Source organism: Leucoraja erinacea, chromosome 15 (genome assembly GCF_028641065.1).
Source record: "Leucoraja erinacea ecotype New England chromosome 15, Leri_hhj_1, whole genome shotgun sequence".
In the NCBI taxonomy this organism is placed as follows: domain Eukaryota; kingdom Metazoa; phylum Chordata; class Chondrichthyes; order Rajiformes; family Rajidae; genus Leucoraja; species Leucoraja erinaceus.
The window spans coordinates 26,371,743-26,389,641 of NC_073391.1; the positions used below are offsets into that span (position 1 = coordinate 26,371,743).

The 17,899-nt window shown below is 43.0% G+C and overlaps 1 protein-coding gene across 1 annotated transcript in view; it reads right to left on the reverse strand.

The window, feature by feature from the left end:
* Nucleotides 1-17,899, reverse strand: part of cacul1 (CDK2 associated cullin domain 1) — an 85,189-nt gene that overhangs the window by 5,159 nt on the left and 62,131 nt on the right. Inside the window, exons 8-9 of the mRNA XM_055646940.1 lie at nucleotides 10,381-10,519; nucleotides 715-758 (exon numbers count right to left, since the gene is read on the reverse strand). Coding sequence (XP_055502915.1) covers nucleotides 715-758; nucleotides 10,381-10,519 — 183 coding nt within the window. The remainder of the gene's footprint in view (nucleotides 1-714; nucleotides 759-10,380; nucleotides 10,520-17,899) is intronic.

Sequence of the window (17,899 nt, forward strand, 5' to 3'; positions counted from 1 at the left end):
AAATGCTCCTCCAAAGTAAAGTCTTGCCCACCAGTAATAATTCATTGAATTTTAAATGTACTAAACCATTTACTGAATAAAACCATTTACTAGATATATAGCAGCTTCTTAAGTAAACTGAATAATATTTAGAAGATATTAAAATATCCACTTCTCAGCTCTTTAGTACCATGAGCTCACATTTTTATAAAACTCATCATTACAAGTAATCCATATTGACCAAATTTGTGGGCAGTCTGTTTTTAGCACAATGCCCTGTAAAAGATTGCAGATCATTCATTTGCACTACACATAGTTGGCGATGGGGCCTCTGCCTCACTGCGTCAGAGACCCAGATTTGATCCTGACCATGTGTTGCTGTGCGGATTTTGTACGTTCTCTCTGTGACCATGTGGGTTTTCTCTGGGTGCTCTGGTTTCCACTCACATCCAAAAGAAGTGGTTGTGTAGGTTAATTGGCCTCTATAAATTACCTCTAGTGTGTAGGATGAAATGGTGGGATAACATGGAACGAGTGTGTAGGTGATCAATGGTCGGCGTAGAATCGGTGGCCCCGTTTCCGCACTGTATCTCCAAACTGAAAATTTGTAATCTTTAGCAGCGATTTAAAAATAGTGCACCCTGGTGAACGTTCCTAGCATAATTTACATATCTTATAGTTTACATTACAACATTGAAAAAAAGTCAAAACACATTCAAGATTTAGGGTACTCACTGAATATCAGCTCCTCTCCTGCTCTTTTCCGTGACTGGTCCCCTCTAATAAAATAAGTAGAGAACAAACATCAAAAATCTCCCTGTATTTGGGATCAGATCAGCTAATTCTTGTATTAATAAAAAGTAATTGCCAGTTTTGCTTAAAGTACTTTCATGAACTTTCAGCGTTGAGAAATTTGACAGCTATTTCTTTTTGAAAGCAAAGACTTTCGAATCAAATGATAATTTTCTCTTCAATCACTTAACCAAGTCTCATCACCAAGCTCCAAAACCTAGGCCTCCAAACATCACTTTGCAATTGGATTCTTTACTTCTCTATCAACAGACCTCAAACAGTGCGGATCAATAATAGCAGCTTCTCCTCACTGATCATCAACAAAGGTGCACCTTAAGGCTGCATGCTTATTCCCACTTCGGCAATTCCAATACACAGGAACGCCAGAGGTTGAAGAGAGTGTGTATTCAGCTCAATCCATCAGCATTGAGAGCATCTACACGAGGGGTTTTCTCAGATAGATCTCAGTCAGATAAACAAAGGAATACCAGAAACACTTCCATATGGTTTAAGTGGGAGCTAGGATGCCTCCAATCCCAAAACATTTTCAATGATTTGATTTTAGAAGTGACAATTTTGGGTAGCAAAGTTTCAGCAGCAAATCTCAATACAAAGCCATACCAGAACACTGCAAATGTAAAACAATCTTTCTAGTCAAGTCAACTCAACTCAAGTCAAGTTTATTTGTCACATACACATACGAGATGTGCAGTGAAATGAAAGTGGCAATGCTCGCGGACTTTTGTGCAAAAGACAAACAACCAAACAAACTATAAACACAATCATAACACACATATTCTTTTACATAATAAATAATGGAAGGAAAAACGTTCAGTAGAGTTAGTCCCTGGTGAGAGAGGCGTTTACAGTCCGAATGGCCTCTGGGAAGAAACTCCTTCTCAACTTCTCCGTTCTCACACCCTGGCAACGCAGGCGTTTGCCTGACCGTAGTAGCTGGAACAGTCCGTTGCAGGGGTGGAAGGGGTCTCTCATGATATTGTTGGCTCTGGAGTTGCACCTCCTGATGTATAGTTCCTGCAGGGGGGCAAGTGAAGTTCCCATAGTGCGTTCGGCCGAACGCACTACTCTCTGCAGAGCCCTCTTGTCCTTGGCAGAGCAATTCCCAAACCAGATGGTAATGTTCCCGGACATTAAAAGAAATCGCTGGCGAAATAGATAAGCTGTCACTTGGGATTAAAGAATAATCAATTAATTAAATAGTTTAATGTTCTCATCAAACTCAATCCTCTGAGCAAAAAGGAAATGGCCACATGTGGGCCTGTAGCTTCTTGGAATCAAATAGTTCAACCATCGATATAGGCTGTAAGCAATTTCAAAGCATGGGGATAAAAGGCTAGCGAGAGTTGTGCATTCAGCTCAATCCATCAGCATTGTGAATATCTACGCAAGGCGCTTCCTCACTCAGATGAATCTCCAAGAATAAACTTGAGGAATTGGTGCAAAACAAACTGCTGGAAGAACTTCAACAGGTTAAACAGCATCTGTGGGAGCGAGGGGTGGTCAACATTTTGGGTCAAGACCCTGTGATCAGGACTGAATGGCCTCAATGCAGGTCCTGAATGCAGGGCATCAACCAGAAACATCAACCATCCCTTTCTTTCATTTTGGTGCATGGCCCAGAGTTCTTCCAGCAGTTTTCAAGTTTTCTAAATGTCTGTTATTAAAGCAGTCAAAACTGATTAAAAAAAATGTTATAACTGATAAACCACTAAAATAATTAAAAACATTGTACGGATCACTGCGTAAAAATGGATAAATAACTACAGTTTCATTTGGAACCCTCAGCATTTACCAACAAAATGCTGTTTGAGTATCAAAGTTGGGATGTTATGTTAAGAGTTGTATAAGACGTTCGCGAATCCACATTAGGAGTATTGTGTTCAATTTGTCACCCTGCTATAAGAAAGATGTTAAACTAGAAAGCGTGCAGAGAAGATTAACGAGGATATTACCAGGACCTCAGAGCCTAAGTTATAGGGAGAGGTTAGCCAGGCTAGGACTTTATTCCTTGGAGTGCAGATGGATGAGGGGTGATCTTATGGAGATGTACAAGATCATGAGGGGTACAGATAGAGTTAATACACAGACTCTTTTATCCAGAGTAGGGGAATCATAGCTTTATGGTGCGAGGAAAATATTTAATAGGAACTGCAGGGCAACTTTTCCCACACTGAAGGAGGTGGGTATATGGAACATCCTGCCAGTGGTGATAGTCAAGAGAGGTACTATAACATTTAAAATACTTTTAGGAAGGAACATGTACAGTGCCTCCCACAATGTTTGCAACAAAGACCCATCATTTATTTATTTGCTTCTGTACTCAATTTGAGATTTGTAATAGAAAAAAATCAAGTGGTTAAAGTGACATTATCAGATTTTAATAAAGGCCATTTTTATACATTTTGGTTGCACCATGTAGAAATGACAGCAGTGTTTATACAAGGTCCTCCCCCCATTTCAAGGCACCATAATGTTTGGGTCTCAGCAATGTCATGTAAATGAAAGTAGTCATGTTTAGTATTTTGTTTAGTATTTAGATACGTTTTTTGGCCTTCCATCACGGCAATGTGATGGATGTTTATGTAAATTATGTTGCGTCTTGGGTCTATTTGTTTGTAACATATGGCTGCAGAAACGTCATTTCGTTTGGACCTCAAGGGGTCCAAATGACAAATAAATTGAATCTAATCTTGTTGCATATCCTTTGCATGCAATTACTGCTTGAAGTCTGCGATTCATGGACAGTAGTTGCTGGGTGTCTTCTCTGGTCATGCTCTGCCAGGTCTGTATTGCAGCAATCTTTAGCTTATGCTTGTTTTGGGGGCTAGTCCCCTTCAGTTTTCTCTTCAGCATATAAAAGTTATGCTCAATTGGGTTCAGATCAGGTGATTGACTTGGCCACTCAAGAATTGACAATTTTTAGCTTTGAAAAACTACTTTGTTGCTTTAGCAGTGTTTGTGGTGTGGCGGCGCCTATCGGCAGTGGCTCAACTACTGTCTGTCAGTATTTTTTTACATTTTTGTCTTGTTAACTGTATGTCTTGACCCTAGTTTTTATTATTATTTTTCTTTAGCTGTGTATATGTGGGGGGTGGGGGGAAACCGTTAGTCTCTTCCCTGTATGGGGACCACGACTTTTTCTCTGTCGGATCTCCGGTGTCATTGGGCCTAACATCGTGGAGCCAGCTGCGGTCTCCGGCCAGTAGCAACCTAAGGGCTCCAGTCGCGGAGCCTGCGGACCTGCCATCACGGAGCTGGCCATCGTCGGAGCGGGAAGAGCTGTGGCGGCGCGCGGCTGCGACCCGACTTAGGAGCTTCAGAGGCTCCGGCCGCAGGCCTGGTGGACAGGAACATCAGGAGCTCGCTGGTCCCTGGTGGGAGACCGCTTTTCGGAGTTCCTGCAACGGCATCTTCCCCCGCTGGAATCGCGGGGTTTAAAGGACTCGGAGCGGGGCCTAACATCACCCGGCACAACTTAAACGGCCACGGGACTTACCATCGCCCGCCGGGGGCTTTAACATCGGGAGACCCAGTTTGACCTCGATGCTGCAGTTGGACTACTGGACCGCGGGGGGAGAAGAACAAATGGAAGAGATAAGACTTTTGCCTTCCATCACAGTGAGGAGGTGTTGGAGATTCACTGTGATGGATATTTGTGTAAACTGTGTTAAGTGTGGGTCTTGGGTTTTTTTGTAATGTAAGACTGTAGAAAATGCAATTTCGTTCAAACCAAGCTGTTTGAATGACAATAAAAGGCATTCTATGTTTGGGGTCATTGTCTTGTGGAATTAACTGCCGGCCAATGAGTTTTGAGGTATTTGTTTGAACTTGAGCAGAACTAACTTGAGGATGTGTCTACACACTTCAGAATTCATTATGCTACTACCATCAGTAGTTGTATCATCAATGAAGATAAGTGAGCCAGTACCTTCAGCAGCCATACATGCCCAAGCCATAACACCTCCACCACCCTGTTTCACAGACGAGGTGGTATGCTTTGGATCCTGGGCAGTTCCTTCTCTCCTCCATACTTTGCTCTTGCCATCACTCTGGTGTGTTAATCTTCGTCTCATCTATCCACAAGACCCTTTTCCAGAACTGTGTTTGCTCTTTTAAGTACTTCTTGGCAAACTGTAACCTGGCCATCCTATTTTTGCAGCTAACCAGTGGTTTGCATCTTGCAGTGTAGCCTCTGTTTTTCTGTTCATGAAGTCTTCTGCAGACAGCACTCATTGACAAATCCACACCTGACTCCTGAAGAGTACTTCTGATCTGTCGAACACCTGTTTGTGGGTTTGCCTTTATTATAAAGAGAATTCTTCTGTCATCAGTTGTGGAGGTCTTCCTTGGCCTGCCAGTATCTTTGCGATCAGTAAGCTCACCAGTGCTCTTTCTTCTTAATGATGTTCCAAACAGTTGATTTTGGTAAGCCTAAGGTTTGGCTGATGTCTCTAACACAGTTTTATTTGTGTTTCTCAGTCTCACAATGGCTTCTTTGACTTTCACTGGCACAACTTTGGTCCTCATGTTGATAAACAGCAATAAAATTTTCCATAGGTTATGAAAAGACTGGAGGAAAGACTAGGTGCTGAGAGCTCTCTTATACCTGCATTAATGAGGCATTTAAACACACCTGAGCAATTACAAACACCTGTGAAGCCATGTGTCCCAAACATTATGCAAATAAATAAATTATGGGTCTTTGTCCCAAGCATTATGGACGGCACTGTATAGGAAGTTTAGAGAGATATGTGCCAAATGCAGGCAGATGGGACTAGTGTAGATGGGCACCTCAGTCGGCATAGGCAAGTTGGGTCAAAGAGCCTGTTTCCATGCTATACAACTATAAGACTCTACATTCTTGATCACCACAGTCCATTGGGAATGCAGAAGGGTTGGATTAAGTCTTTTCACTCTTCATTTATACTGCATTCTACATTCTTTCCCAAGGCTTTATTTTCTATTACTGTTTTTCTATTGATCGTTCTACTTAAATTATTTTCCACTGTCTTGCTGCTTTACCTCTCATCACTGCACATACCGATTCAAAATTCAATTGTACTGGAACTTAAGAACATTGCAGGCATCAGGATCTGAACTCTTGAGTAGATTCAAATATAGGTTGGGATTCAGAGCCATTAGCAGGCAGACAAATGAGGGGATACCAGGAACACTTCCTTATGGCTTAAGTGAGAGCAAGGAAGCCTCCAATCCCAAAATATTTTCATTGATTTGATCTTGGAAGTGACAATTTTGGGTGGCAAACTTCCAGCAACAGGTCTCAACACAAAGCCAGACCAGAGCACTACAAATGTAAAACATTTTTTCTGTTATAAATCACTGGTAGAAACAAATTCATTGGGGATTAAAGAATACCCAGTAAATTATTGCTCTAGAAAGGTGACCAAAAACATATCATCTGCTTCTATGAAAGAGCCAATCAAAGCCTAAAATAAATGTGGTTATGTACTCAGTTTCCAAAGACCTATGCTTTGGAATGTGCACCATACATTTCTTGGCCTCTGTAGATCTCCCCTTCCAAGGCACTCCCATCAAACCTGCTTTTTTTGTGCCAGTTTATAGAACCATGCCCTTGCAAACTGCAAGGTCAAATTCACCCCTGAAGCTCAGAGACTTGTTTTGCAATAATAAAGATGCTCTACAGTCACAGATATCTCAATACCAAAAAATTACTAAACTAAGTTTGATGATACGTAGTTTAATAATCCAAGATGGTACAACCTAGCCTTCTTCCCCAACTCTAGAATTACTTCAATGAATGGAAGAATAGAGGGAAACAATGGAAAATTTGCTATTTAAATTCTAATGGAACCTAAATAATGGACTTTAAAAGAAACAGAAAGTGCAGTAAATATTCAGGAGAGGTCTGTGAGATGGCTTTGTCAGTCCTAATCTACTGAATATTTCTAGCATGTTGTTATATTTTGTTTGTCATGTACATCAATGATCTGGATGATGGTGTGGTAAATTAGATTAGTAAGTATGCAGATGATACTGAGATAGGCAGGGTTGTGGGTAATGAAGTAGATTTTCAAAGTCTACAGAGAGATTTATGCCGGTTGGAAGAGTGGGCTGAAAGATGGCAGATGGAGTTTAATGCTGATACGTGTGAGGTGCTACATCTTGGCAGGACAAATCAAAATAGGACGTACATGGTAAATGATAGGGAATTGAAGAATGCAGGTGAACAGAGGGATCTGGGAATAACTGTGCACAGTTCCCTGAAAGTGGAATCTCATGTAGATAGGGTGGTAAAGAAAGCTTTTGGTGTGCTGGCTTTTATAAATCAGAGCATTGAGTATAGAAGTTGGGATGTAATGTTAAAATTGTACAAGGCATTGGTGAAGCCAATTCTGGAGTATGGTGTACAATTTTGGTCGCCTAATTATAGGAAGGATGTAAACAAAATAGAGAGAGTACAGAGGAGATTTACGAGAATGTTGCCTGGGTTTCAGCAACAATGTTACAGAGAAAGGTTGAACAAGTTAGGGCTTTATTCTTTGGAGCGCAGAAGGTTAAGGGGGGACTTGATAGAGGTCTTTAAAATGATGAGAGGGATAGACAGAGTTGACGTGGATAAGCTTTTCCCACTGAGAGTAGGGAAGATTCAAACAAGGGGACATGACTTGAGAATTAAGGGACAGAAGTTTAGTGGTGACATGAAGGGGAACTTCTTTACTCAGAGAGTGGTGGCTGTGTGGAATGAGCTTCCAGTGAAGGTGGTGGAGGCAGGTTCGTTTTTATCATTTTAAATTAAATTGGATAGTTATATGGACGGGAAAGGAATGGAGGGTTATGGTCTGAGTGCAGGTATATGGGACTAGGGGAGAATACGTGAACGGACTAGAAGGGTCGAGATGGCCTGTTTCCGTGCTGTAATTGTTATATGATTATATTATATGGTTATATTTTGGATTTCCAGCACATGGAGGGTTTTACTTACAACTTGAGACTCTGTGCAGCTGCTACTGAAAGATATCGCCATTAAGCAGCAACAGGTCATCAGTCTCAAAGTAACAGCTTGTGGAATGAGTGAATTGATAGATTGTTTTAAGCAAGAATGTGATCAAGAGCAACTTCAATGATCTTTCAGAGCAAAAATTTGATCTGCAAGTATCAATATTATTGGTACCATCACAGGTATTGCTGCTGACTTAGTTTTAAAATTCCAAACAAATGGAGACCTTGAAAATTCAAGGTAGATTGGAAATCTCAGTTTTTGACAAAGATGGCCACAGTCTAGAAACCCTCTGGTCAGAGACATTATGGCCAGCAATTCAGATGTCGTGGAAAAGCAAAAAAAAAAATTGTGTGTTAAGTAACTTAAAACACAGAAGCCCAAGCTGAAAATATCAAATTATTTATTTAGCATTGGTGTGCACAGAGATATTTCATGTATTCATTTGTTTTCTTTCCCCTCACAAATACTACAAAAGGCAAGACAATATAGTAACAATGGTCAACAGCGGACAAGAGAAAAATATAAGCAAAGAAATTCTGAGCGATGCAAAGTGAAATGAGCCTCAAAGTTAGGTTTCAGTTAAAATAGATGAAGAATTTAGTCCCCACCATAAACCTAACACTAAATATATCCTGTTCCACTAAATATATTCACTAAATATATCCTCTTGTGCTTGTCATACAACACTTGCATCTCATGACATATTTTCCAATGCATCAAAAATAAACCATAGATCTTGTATAAAATGGAATCCTGATGTGTCTTTTAATTGTTTCAAAATGACATATGCCTCACTCTCCGAATTCTCCATCACTTAAGTCAAAGCTGCAGCTTTGAGTTATAAAAATGGTCTGATAATGTTAGTGTCTTTTAAATCAGCAATTTCTAATTGAAAAAATATATTCACATGAATACTTTACACCCCAGCAATGGAAGGAATCTAAAATGTAGTGTATTTCATTATCTGTATTGGCATTAAGATTTATGGCCTTGAATGCTGTAATGGGTGCTTGTGGTTTGTGGCCAAACATCCTTTTGCTGTAAGCCTATTGCTACAAATTTTAGGCGGACAAGTGCTAATTGAACTGTGCTGCATTATTCCCTTCAATGGTTCAGCAGAGCATTAAGAAAAATCTGCCTTTCACAACTGCCCTTTCAGAGGCCGGAAGGTTGAGTGATCAGAAGGGGGTTGGGGTTGGCCTGCAGGAGGCAAGGGTATACAACTGATACATTCTGAAAATCAACTGTGATGATGCACACGGGGGGAGGGGGGGGAGAGGAGGAGAAGAGGGAGCAGATGGGAGAGCATGGTGTTGATAGTCTGCACAAAAGGAGGTAAATACAAGTCGCAACCTAGTTGGGTACCAGTCCAGCACCATAGTAAACATGGCTGTCCTGAGAGTGATCAAGAATGGTTCTTCCCAAATCAACATGGACTAATTTCTGCTGTAATGCTCCCTATGGAGTTTTATACAGGACATCAGTTGGCTATACATTACTGAGATTGTGCCAGAGGATCGATTAGATTTTATGCTGGTATTTTCCCGAGTGAGACAAAACAACCCAGGAAAAGTTATTGCCAAAACACTCCAAAGTGCATTTTCAATTATGTACCATAATTGTACCATGCATTTGCACTCAGAGGCTAACTAAATTAGCATTTAAAATGAATATGAAACTATATTTTATATATTATATTGGGGCGGCACAGTGGCACAGCGGACGAGTTGTTGCTTTACTGCGCCAGACCCAGGTTCAATCCTGACCATGGGTGCTGCCTGTATGGAGTTTGTATTTTCTCCCTGTGACCGAGTGGGTTGCCTCCCCGTGCTCAGTTTCTTCCCACATTCTAAAGACGTGCAGATTAGGTTAATTGGCCTCTGTAAAATTGCCCCTAATGTGTAGAATAGAAAAAGTGTATGGGTGATTGTTAGTTGGTGCAGACTCGGTGAGCCAAAGGGCCTGTTTCTATGCTGTATCTCAAAATTAAACATTAACTATTCAGTCACTGCTGTAAGGAACATTGTTAGTGGAAGGATCATTGAAAAAGTGACAAAAGGAGACAAGGTTTGTGACAAATGTCTGGACAGTAAATTCTACAATGTAATTTCAACAAAAACTATTTGTTTTTGTTTGTATGGTCAGTGTCTCAGACATTAGTCATTTCCTGTAAACTTATTTTCAAAGAATCATCAGGTTGATCAATATTACTCAGAAATAAATGACCTTTAATATTTCATTTCAAAGATGAGTAATACTGTGTATTTCAATTGGATAGTGAAGTAAACAATGGCGATTGAATAGCAATTATGAATTTATCTAATAATGCCAGTACACAGACAACAGAAGCAACTTACCATTTCACTCACTGCTGTAAATTTGAACCAGAATTTTTAAAGAATAAAATTGCATTAAATGACGGGTGGAGTGGTGGGTAAAGAGAGATCAACAGTTTTTAGCTCAGCATCACCCATTTTTTTTGCATTCCTATTTGCTGGATCACAGAGATCGGCAGTGAGAAAATCTATGCCCAATGCCTGATTTAACTGACAGAGCATATAAATACAGGGCTGTGAAAGATTCAAAAACTGATGTCCTAATGTTACCTGGCAAAGCCATTCTGTATTAATTCTCGCTGGAGTTTTTGGTCTTCAGCGGCATATTCTGACAGCTTGGATTCCATTGCAGGGGGAAGGATATTTGGGATAAATTTAGAAAAGAGACTTGGTGCCAGCTGTGCCCAATCTAGAAACAATACACATAGAATGAACAAGATTATTAAACAGCAGTTTTGTCAGTATTTTTAAATGCTTATAGATGTGACGATATAAAATCAGCATTAAAAAAATTTAAACTGGAGACAAGAGTCTTGAATTTGAGACAAGTTGCAAATTGCCTTCAATAATATTCACGTATCCACGTCTGTCAACACCTTATCTAATTCAATGATTAGAAATATAGAATGCAAGCGAAGAAAAAAAACATGCTTCAATTACTGAAATATATTTTATACGGGCTCCCTAATAGGTCAACACTGCAGAAACAGTCGTAACAAAATGTAAGATTTAATTTCCAAATTAGAATCCAATAGAGCAAGAAAATACAGTGATTGAATACTAATTAACCAAGAGGTTCAGAATCTTGAACAGCATCTGGGAAAAGCTGATTAATACTACGAGCATTGCTACCATGAAAAGTTATTGCCTTTGTGCTTATTACTTATGATATCCGTTTTATTATTATCAGCAAGAGCAAACAAGCATAAAGGGCAAAAATGCCTCCTGTACTGTCATCAAGTATCCATATTCACTTAATCTGTGAACATGATTACCCATCAGATACAAAAACATGCCTACACTATTTCAGAAAATCCAATCATTTTGAAAGAGAAAATGTTCAAATTATGGGAATACTTAAATTGACCAAAAACAAATGCAAAGTTGAAATGCAATCACAGCTATCTGCCTGCTATAACACAGTAAAGGGCCTGTCCCACTTTGTGATTTTTTTTCACTGGAAAATACGCGGCGCGATGACGCATGACGCGCGGTGTTTTTTCAAATGTCACAACATTTTTTTTGACGCCGCTGGATTTTGAAATGTTCTTTTAGCAGTTTCATTTTGTGCCTCCTCATTTTTCCTGTGAAACTCACAATTTAACACCTTGGCACATAGAAAGGAATTAAATAGTGTTTTACTCTGCATCTGTTAAAAGTTATGCAATATCTAACGAGGGCAAAGAATATATAGAAAATGTGGCGATTGATTAACAAAAAGCCTTCCTCAAAAAACTATGGAATAAATTACACAATTATTTGATGGGACATGGCAGAGATTCATGAACTCTGACTGCAGCCAGCTGAGCAAATACCTGAAGACCATATTTGGAACACGTTTCCAGTGGGTGTCAACAATTATTTGCAGTAAGTCAAATTGCATGAAACTTATTTAAAACTAAGCATTTTATAAGCAGTAAACCGCAAACATTTTGAATGCAATTTTACATTGTCTTAAGAATACAATTTCCAAACGTAAATAGGTTTTAGATTAACCACTGGAACAAAAAACATGTTGGGAAATGTCTGTAGTTTTATACCAAACACCTACCCCATAGACATCTCGTTAAAGACTGCGTTATTAAGTATTATTATTTAAAACCACTTAAATATTCTTTAAAATGATTAATTGGTTCATTTTAGAAGACAATTTCTAAAGTCTTATTCATCAACTAGTTGCTCTTCAAGATTTGAGAAAGTTTCACTTGGATCCAGTCACCCAGAGTTGCCAGAGAAACTAAGGTTAACCGATCGGCATAGTTTAATTTTATTTAACAGTATAATTCGAGTTTTATGACAAAGTGGCAAACACTAATAAAAATGGCTAAGATCTGTAATCCTGCACTCTTGCCATCCCAAAGTTCACTCAGGGTAGAAGTGAGCAGACTTCAGTTCCAAAACACTGCCCTTCTGTTGCCTGATAACATGATGCACATTCCATATGAACCAGCAATAAATCAGATGAGCTCACTAATTAAGTCCATTCCACAAAACTGATAATATAGCTGTGGGAAACCAGTTCGCCCAATAATAAAATGGAAAATGAACAGAAGTGAACTAAGTATTTAATTGTTGTCCAAATAAAACATCAAGTTGTCAGGCTTCCAGATGAGGCATGTTCAGGAAACTCAGAGAAAGAATCAGAAATGCAATGTTGTGGCGGCACCCAGTGGTTAGGCCACTTGCTGTGCGAACCCTCAGCAGTCGGGAGAAGGGTCACGTGACCGGGCAATGGCGGGAAGGAGTTGTCTCGGGGTATAAGGGTGTGCCCTAGTATATAATGAACCCCGGGTCAACCTTCCCGCTCTCTTCCTCTCTCTTCGCATGAGTGTCCTGCCACCTCAGCAGGAGCTCAGCTTGAGCCCATGAGGCAACAACTTCGCAGCAGCAACAATTACTTTTGTGTTGGAGGACTAAATGTGCATGTATATCTAACAGTTTGGTGCCTCTACTCTACAATAAATACTTAAAACTAGTGTAAGCATATCACTTTTTTTCAAAACGGGTCTTAAATTCAAGCACAATTATAGATGATGATTGTGCAACAGGAAAGTAAATGGCCAGATGAGTAGTTTGGAAGCTATTTTTTCGCTGTGTTAATTATGTTGAACATTCGGTTTATTTTATGATGTCACTAAAAGCTGCCAAAATGGAGTCTTGAAAATTTCCATCCCTTACAACCCAACAACCTTCACTTCTAACTAATTAAATATAGCCACCAATAACTTCCGAACTGTTGCAGTGATACTTAGGTATTATTTTGTTGGAAAGTACATTCCGTCCAGTTGTCTCGCACCACAGTGATCTAGGAATGATGAACAAACAGTGGTGAACAAGTTGAAAATCCAACTTGGTTTCTTACCAAAGTTCACTTCACTGCTCTGCAAGAAATACTCTTCACCACAGAAGATCAAGAAGTGGATTGATACGTGAAGTTGGTTCATATACTGGAAAGAAAAGGTCCCAAAGATACCTCTTTGATTGGTAGGTTTGTGCTTCAGAACTGATTCTTAGGCCAAACTGTTCAAGTACAGGTGCACAACCTTTTATCCGAAAGCCTTGGGACCAGACACTTTTCGTAATTCAGAATTTTTCGGCTTTCGGAATGGAAGATTTTTAGCGTAGATTTTAACGGCTGGCTCAGTGGTAGAGTGCTCGGCTCATATCCGCAAGGTCGCGAGTTTGCGCCTCGATCCCGGCAGTTACTCGATCGCGAGTTTGAGTCTTCAATGTAGTTTTTTTCTTGCAGAATAGGAGAGAATAGGGAGGGTTAGGCTGGGATCATTCTCTGTGAGATGATCTTAGTGCGGGAGACAAGTGTAGGAGAGGTGTACTGACTGTGTGGGCAGAACTTTGGAAGAGATTGCCCACCATTCTCAAAAGCCGCTGTGTCTCCCTGTCCCTCCAACTCCAGAGGAATCCGCTGCCCGATGGGCCGCTACGGCGACAAGTGGCAGTTCGCCCACAGCCCGAGCTGCGCCCCCTCATCCGCAACCCGGGCTCCTCTGGAGTTGGAGCGGGGCTGGGCTAGAGTTGTTGCTGGCTGTGAGTCTCTGGGATCTCCGTGCTTGCAGTGGGCCTGGGGGTCGGTGTCCCGATGAGGGGGCGCAGCTCGGGCTGTGGGCGAACTGCCACTTGTCGCTGTAGCGGCGCATCGGGGAGCGGCTTCTGGTGGTCCTGACGTCTCTCAGCTCCTGTCCAGGGGGGTGGCCAGAGACGTCAGGACCAACAAGAACCCGCTCCCCGATGCGCCGCTACAGCGACAAGTGGCAGTTCGCCCACAGCCCGAGCTGCGCCCCCTCATCCGCAACCCGGGTTCCTCTGGAGTTGGAGCAGGGCTGGGCTAGAGTTGTTGCTGGCTGTGAGTCTCTGGGATCTCCGTGCTTGCAGTCAGTGTCCCGTTGGTCCTGACGTCTCCAGTCACCCCCCTGGAATGGAGCTGAGACTGGGAACTGTACCGCCCTTGCCCCCTCCCTCTGCAAATGCAAACAACCCCACAGTTCCCAGTCTCAGCTCCTGTACAGGGGGTGGCCGGAGACGTCACAGCCCGAGCTGCGCCCCCTCATCCGCAACCTCAAGACCAAGACGCACCTTGCACACCATCAGCTTCGGTCCCTACGGGGAGCGTGTTCCTCTGGAATTGGAACGGGGCTGGGCTGCTGCTGGCTGTGGGTCTCTGGGATCTCCGTGCTTGCAGTGGGCCTGGGGGCCGGTGTCCCGTTGGTCCTGACGTCTCCGGTGACTGGCACTAGCTCCGACGTGAAGACAGTGCAAAACCCCCGCGCCGGTGCAATGGGCGGGGAGCTGGAGAGGGGAGGGAAGGGGTCACACACATGGCCGGGAAGCAGAGGGGTGTAGGTGGGGTGAAACTTAAGGGAGCGACAATTTGCTGCTGCCTGCCCGCTGAGTTAAAAAGTTCTCATGCAAGACTCACGATACACTGTGTATCGTGAGTCTACCGTGGGAACTTTTTTAACTCAGCGGGCAGGCAGCAGCAGATTGTCAATTATTAACCCTCGCGCAATATACCCTCACCTTCTCTTTTATGAATGGGGATTTAGTTCCCCTTTCTTCGAGGACCGACCGGAGGTTCCGCTGTCACCTCTGCGGGCCGCCCTCGGTGAACGTTTTCAAGGACCTTTCTTCAAGGACTGAAAAAATGTCGCTATTCGGAGGTTTTCGTTATTTGGAACTTCGGATAAAAGGTTGTGCACCTGTATAACCAAAACACTTGTGGCCCATTAACGTGTGTGGCTAAAAATATGAAGAATTGTGGAATATGTCACTTCTAATTCTGAAAGCTTTACAGGTATATTGTTTTGTACCGTTTATATGAATCTTTTTTTTTTCAAGGTTTATCAAGTGACACACACATATATATACACATATACATATCATATCATATCAGGCCGCCCCCTCCCCTCGCAACCGCGTGTTGCGGGAACAGACCCAACGGATCTGCACTTGGTCTTGTATCTATTAAAATTGTGTGTGTGTATGGGTGTGTGTGTGTCATTTTGCATGTGAAACGTATCTCCTCGAAAACCAGACCCCGAAACGGGAAAATCTTTACATATTTCAGTAAAGATTTTCCATCTGATTTTAGAAATCCACTGCTCTGTACATTTGGTACATTATTTTCCCGGCTTTTTTATTAAAATAGTTGACCAATCTGACCTTTTTTTAACATCTGACCGCTGCCCAGCGGCTGACGTTAGAATAACAGTGACATTTTTACATCTTCTGGTAGAAATTTTCCTATGATTTAAAAAATCCAATCCTCTAAAAATCTGGTCCATTATTTCACGAGATATTTACTAATATTTATCACCAAACTGACATTTGTTTTAAATATTGGTTGCCCAGTTGCTGAACTCACAGGCTGCCCTCGCTGCTCACCTCACAATGCTCTCTCTCTCTCTCTCTCATGGATTAATGCAGCTGCTCTCAACGCTCATCTGCAGTTTTCCACGAGATACGTTAGCCCACCCACTCCCCTATTCTTCAAAAGGCGCAGAAAGACAAAAAGAAGAGAACGTTCTGCAGAACAAAGATCCTACAGCTCAGCTCATCCGCTATAGGATCTTAGTTCTGCAGATCTTGAGCTCAGAGGCGCCTCACACGATGAAACTTCTCCTCACTGTCGGCGCAGGTAGTGAAGCCCCGCACGTCCCATCCCCTGCGCGCTCATTCCAACTGTGGGTTTCCAGAGAGTCAAGCCGCTTCCGTCTCTCTCCACATTTCACAGCCCACTCACAGCCCACTCACTCTCCCGGCTCCCCCCTCACCCCCCCTCCTCTTCTCACCTCCCCCCCCCCCCCCCCCCCTCTCTCCTTCCTCCCTCTCTCCCGTCTGCTCTCTCTACCCGTTACAGTGGACGACCTCCTCTCCGGGGAAGCCCGATCGTCAGTCCCCCCCCCTGGTCCGGCTCTGTCACGCTGGTGGGTGCGCTTCCCTTTGCGGAAGCCACGATCGGCTGGTCCCCCCCGCTACTTTTCACCGTCCTCAGATCGCACCGTGCCTCACTAGGGCTGCCGCCCCGCCCCTCTCCTGTTCCTGTCTCTCTCCCCCCCTCCTCTCCTGTCTCTCTCCCCCCTCCTCTCCTGTCTCTCTCCCCCCCTCCTCTCCTGTCTCTCTCCCTCCTCCCCTCTCCTCTCTCTCCCCCCCCCATTCCTCTCTCCCCCACCCCCCTCCCCCCCCCTCCTCCCCCTCCCCTACCCTCCACCCGCTCCACTACCCCCTTCCCTCCACCTCCCCCCCTGCATTACCCCCAGAGGTCAGAGAGATGCCGAGGAGCACCCGAGTGATCATAAAGAGCGACACGCAGTACGCTCACCTCGACTTTCCCAAGAGAACCCGAGGGCTTTATACTAGAGTCCGGCCCTGTACTACAGTTCTCTCCGCTTTTTGCAGCACCCTCGCTCGCCGCCCTCCCCCCCTCCCCCTCCACCTCTTACCCACCTCCTCTTCTCCCTCCTCTCCCTCAAACTCCCCTCTCTCCCCCCTACCCTCCTCTCTATGCCTCCCCTCAACCCCCTCCTACACCCTCCCTCCCCTTCAACCCCCCTCTACCCCTCCCTTCTCTCCCCTTCTACTTTCTCCCCCCCTCCCCACTACCCCCCTCCTCCAGCCCCCCCCTTCCCCTCGACTCTTCAACATTTAAAGAGGATGAGAAGGATTTGGTACTCCCATCTTCATTTTGTGGTTCTAACTTTTCAGGTAGTAGCCCTTTTATCCAAACTGCAACATGACATCTTCCTTTCAGTTGTGACTTTTTCTTCTTCAACTTTATTAATATTTTCTATTGTGCTTAGCATGTTTGAAGCATTATCGTGACGATGCATAGAATCTGGTCTTTCTTAATTTCAAAACCTTTCAAAATTTCTTCTACTGGAGATAAATGTCTGGGGAGATAAATGCTGTCATGATGTGCCTTGGTGTCCATTACGCCTAATGTACAAGGTACTATTTTATTGTTTTCATCGATAAATCTAGCATTGGTGGCAAAATAGTTAGCTTTGTGTGGAGTGATGGCATCCATTTTAATGAACATGAACCGCTCCTTAAGAGTTTTTCATTGTAAGTTACAATGACAGACCTGGGTTCAATCCTGACTATGGGTGCTGTCTATGTGAAATTTGCATGTTCTCCCTGTGATTGCATGGGTTTCCTTCGATGCTCTGGTTTCCTCCTACGTTGCAGGTTTGATGGTTGATTGGCTTCTGCAAAATTGCCCCAGTGTGTGGAATAGAACCAGTGTACAGGTGATCGGTGGTTGGCATGGGCTCAGTGGGACGAAGGCCTGTTTCCATGCTGTATCTCTAAACTAAACTAACACCAGAGCAGCACCCTATTTCAATCCACCTGTTAGAGTCATAGTGATAATGTGTGGAAACAGGCCCTTTGGCCCAACTCGCCAACACTGGTCAACAATATTCCAGCTACACGTCCCACTTGCTTGCGCTTGGTCAATATCCCTCCAAACCTGTCCTACATGTACCTGTCCAACTGTTTCTTAAACAATGGGATAGTCTCAGCCTCAACTACCTCATCTGGGAGCTTGTTCCTT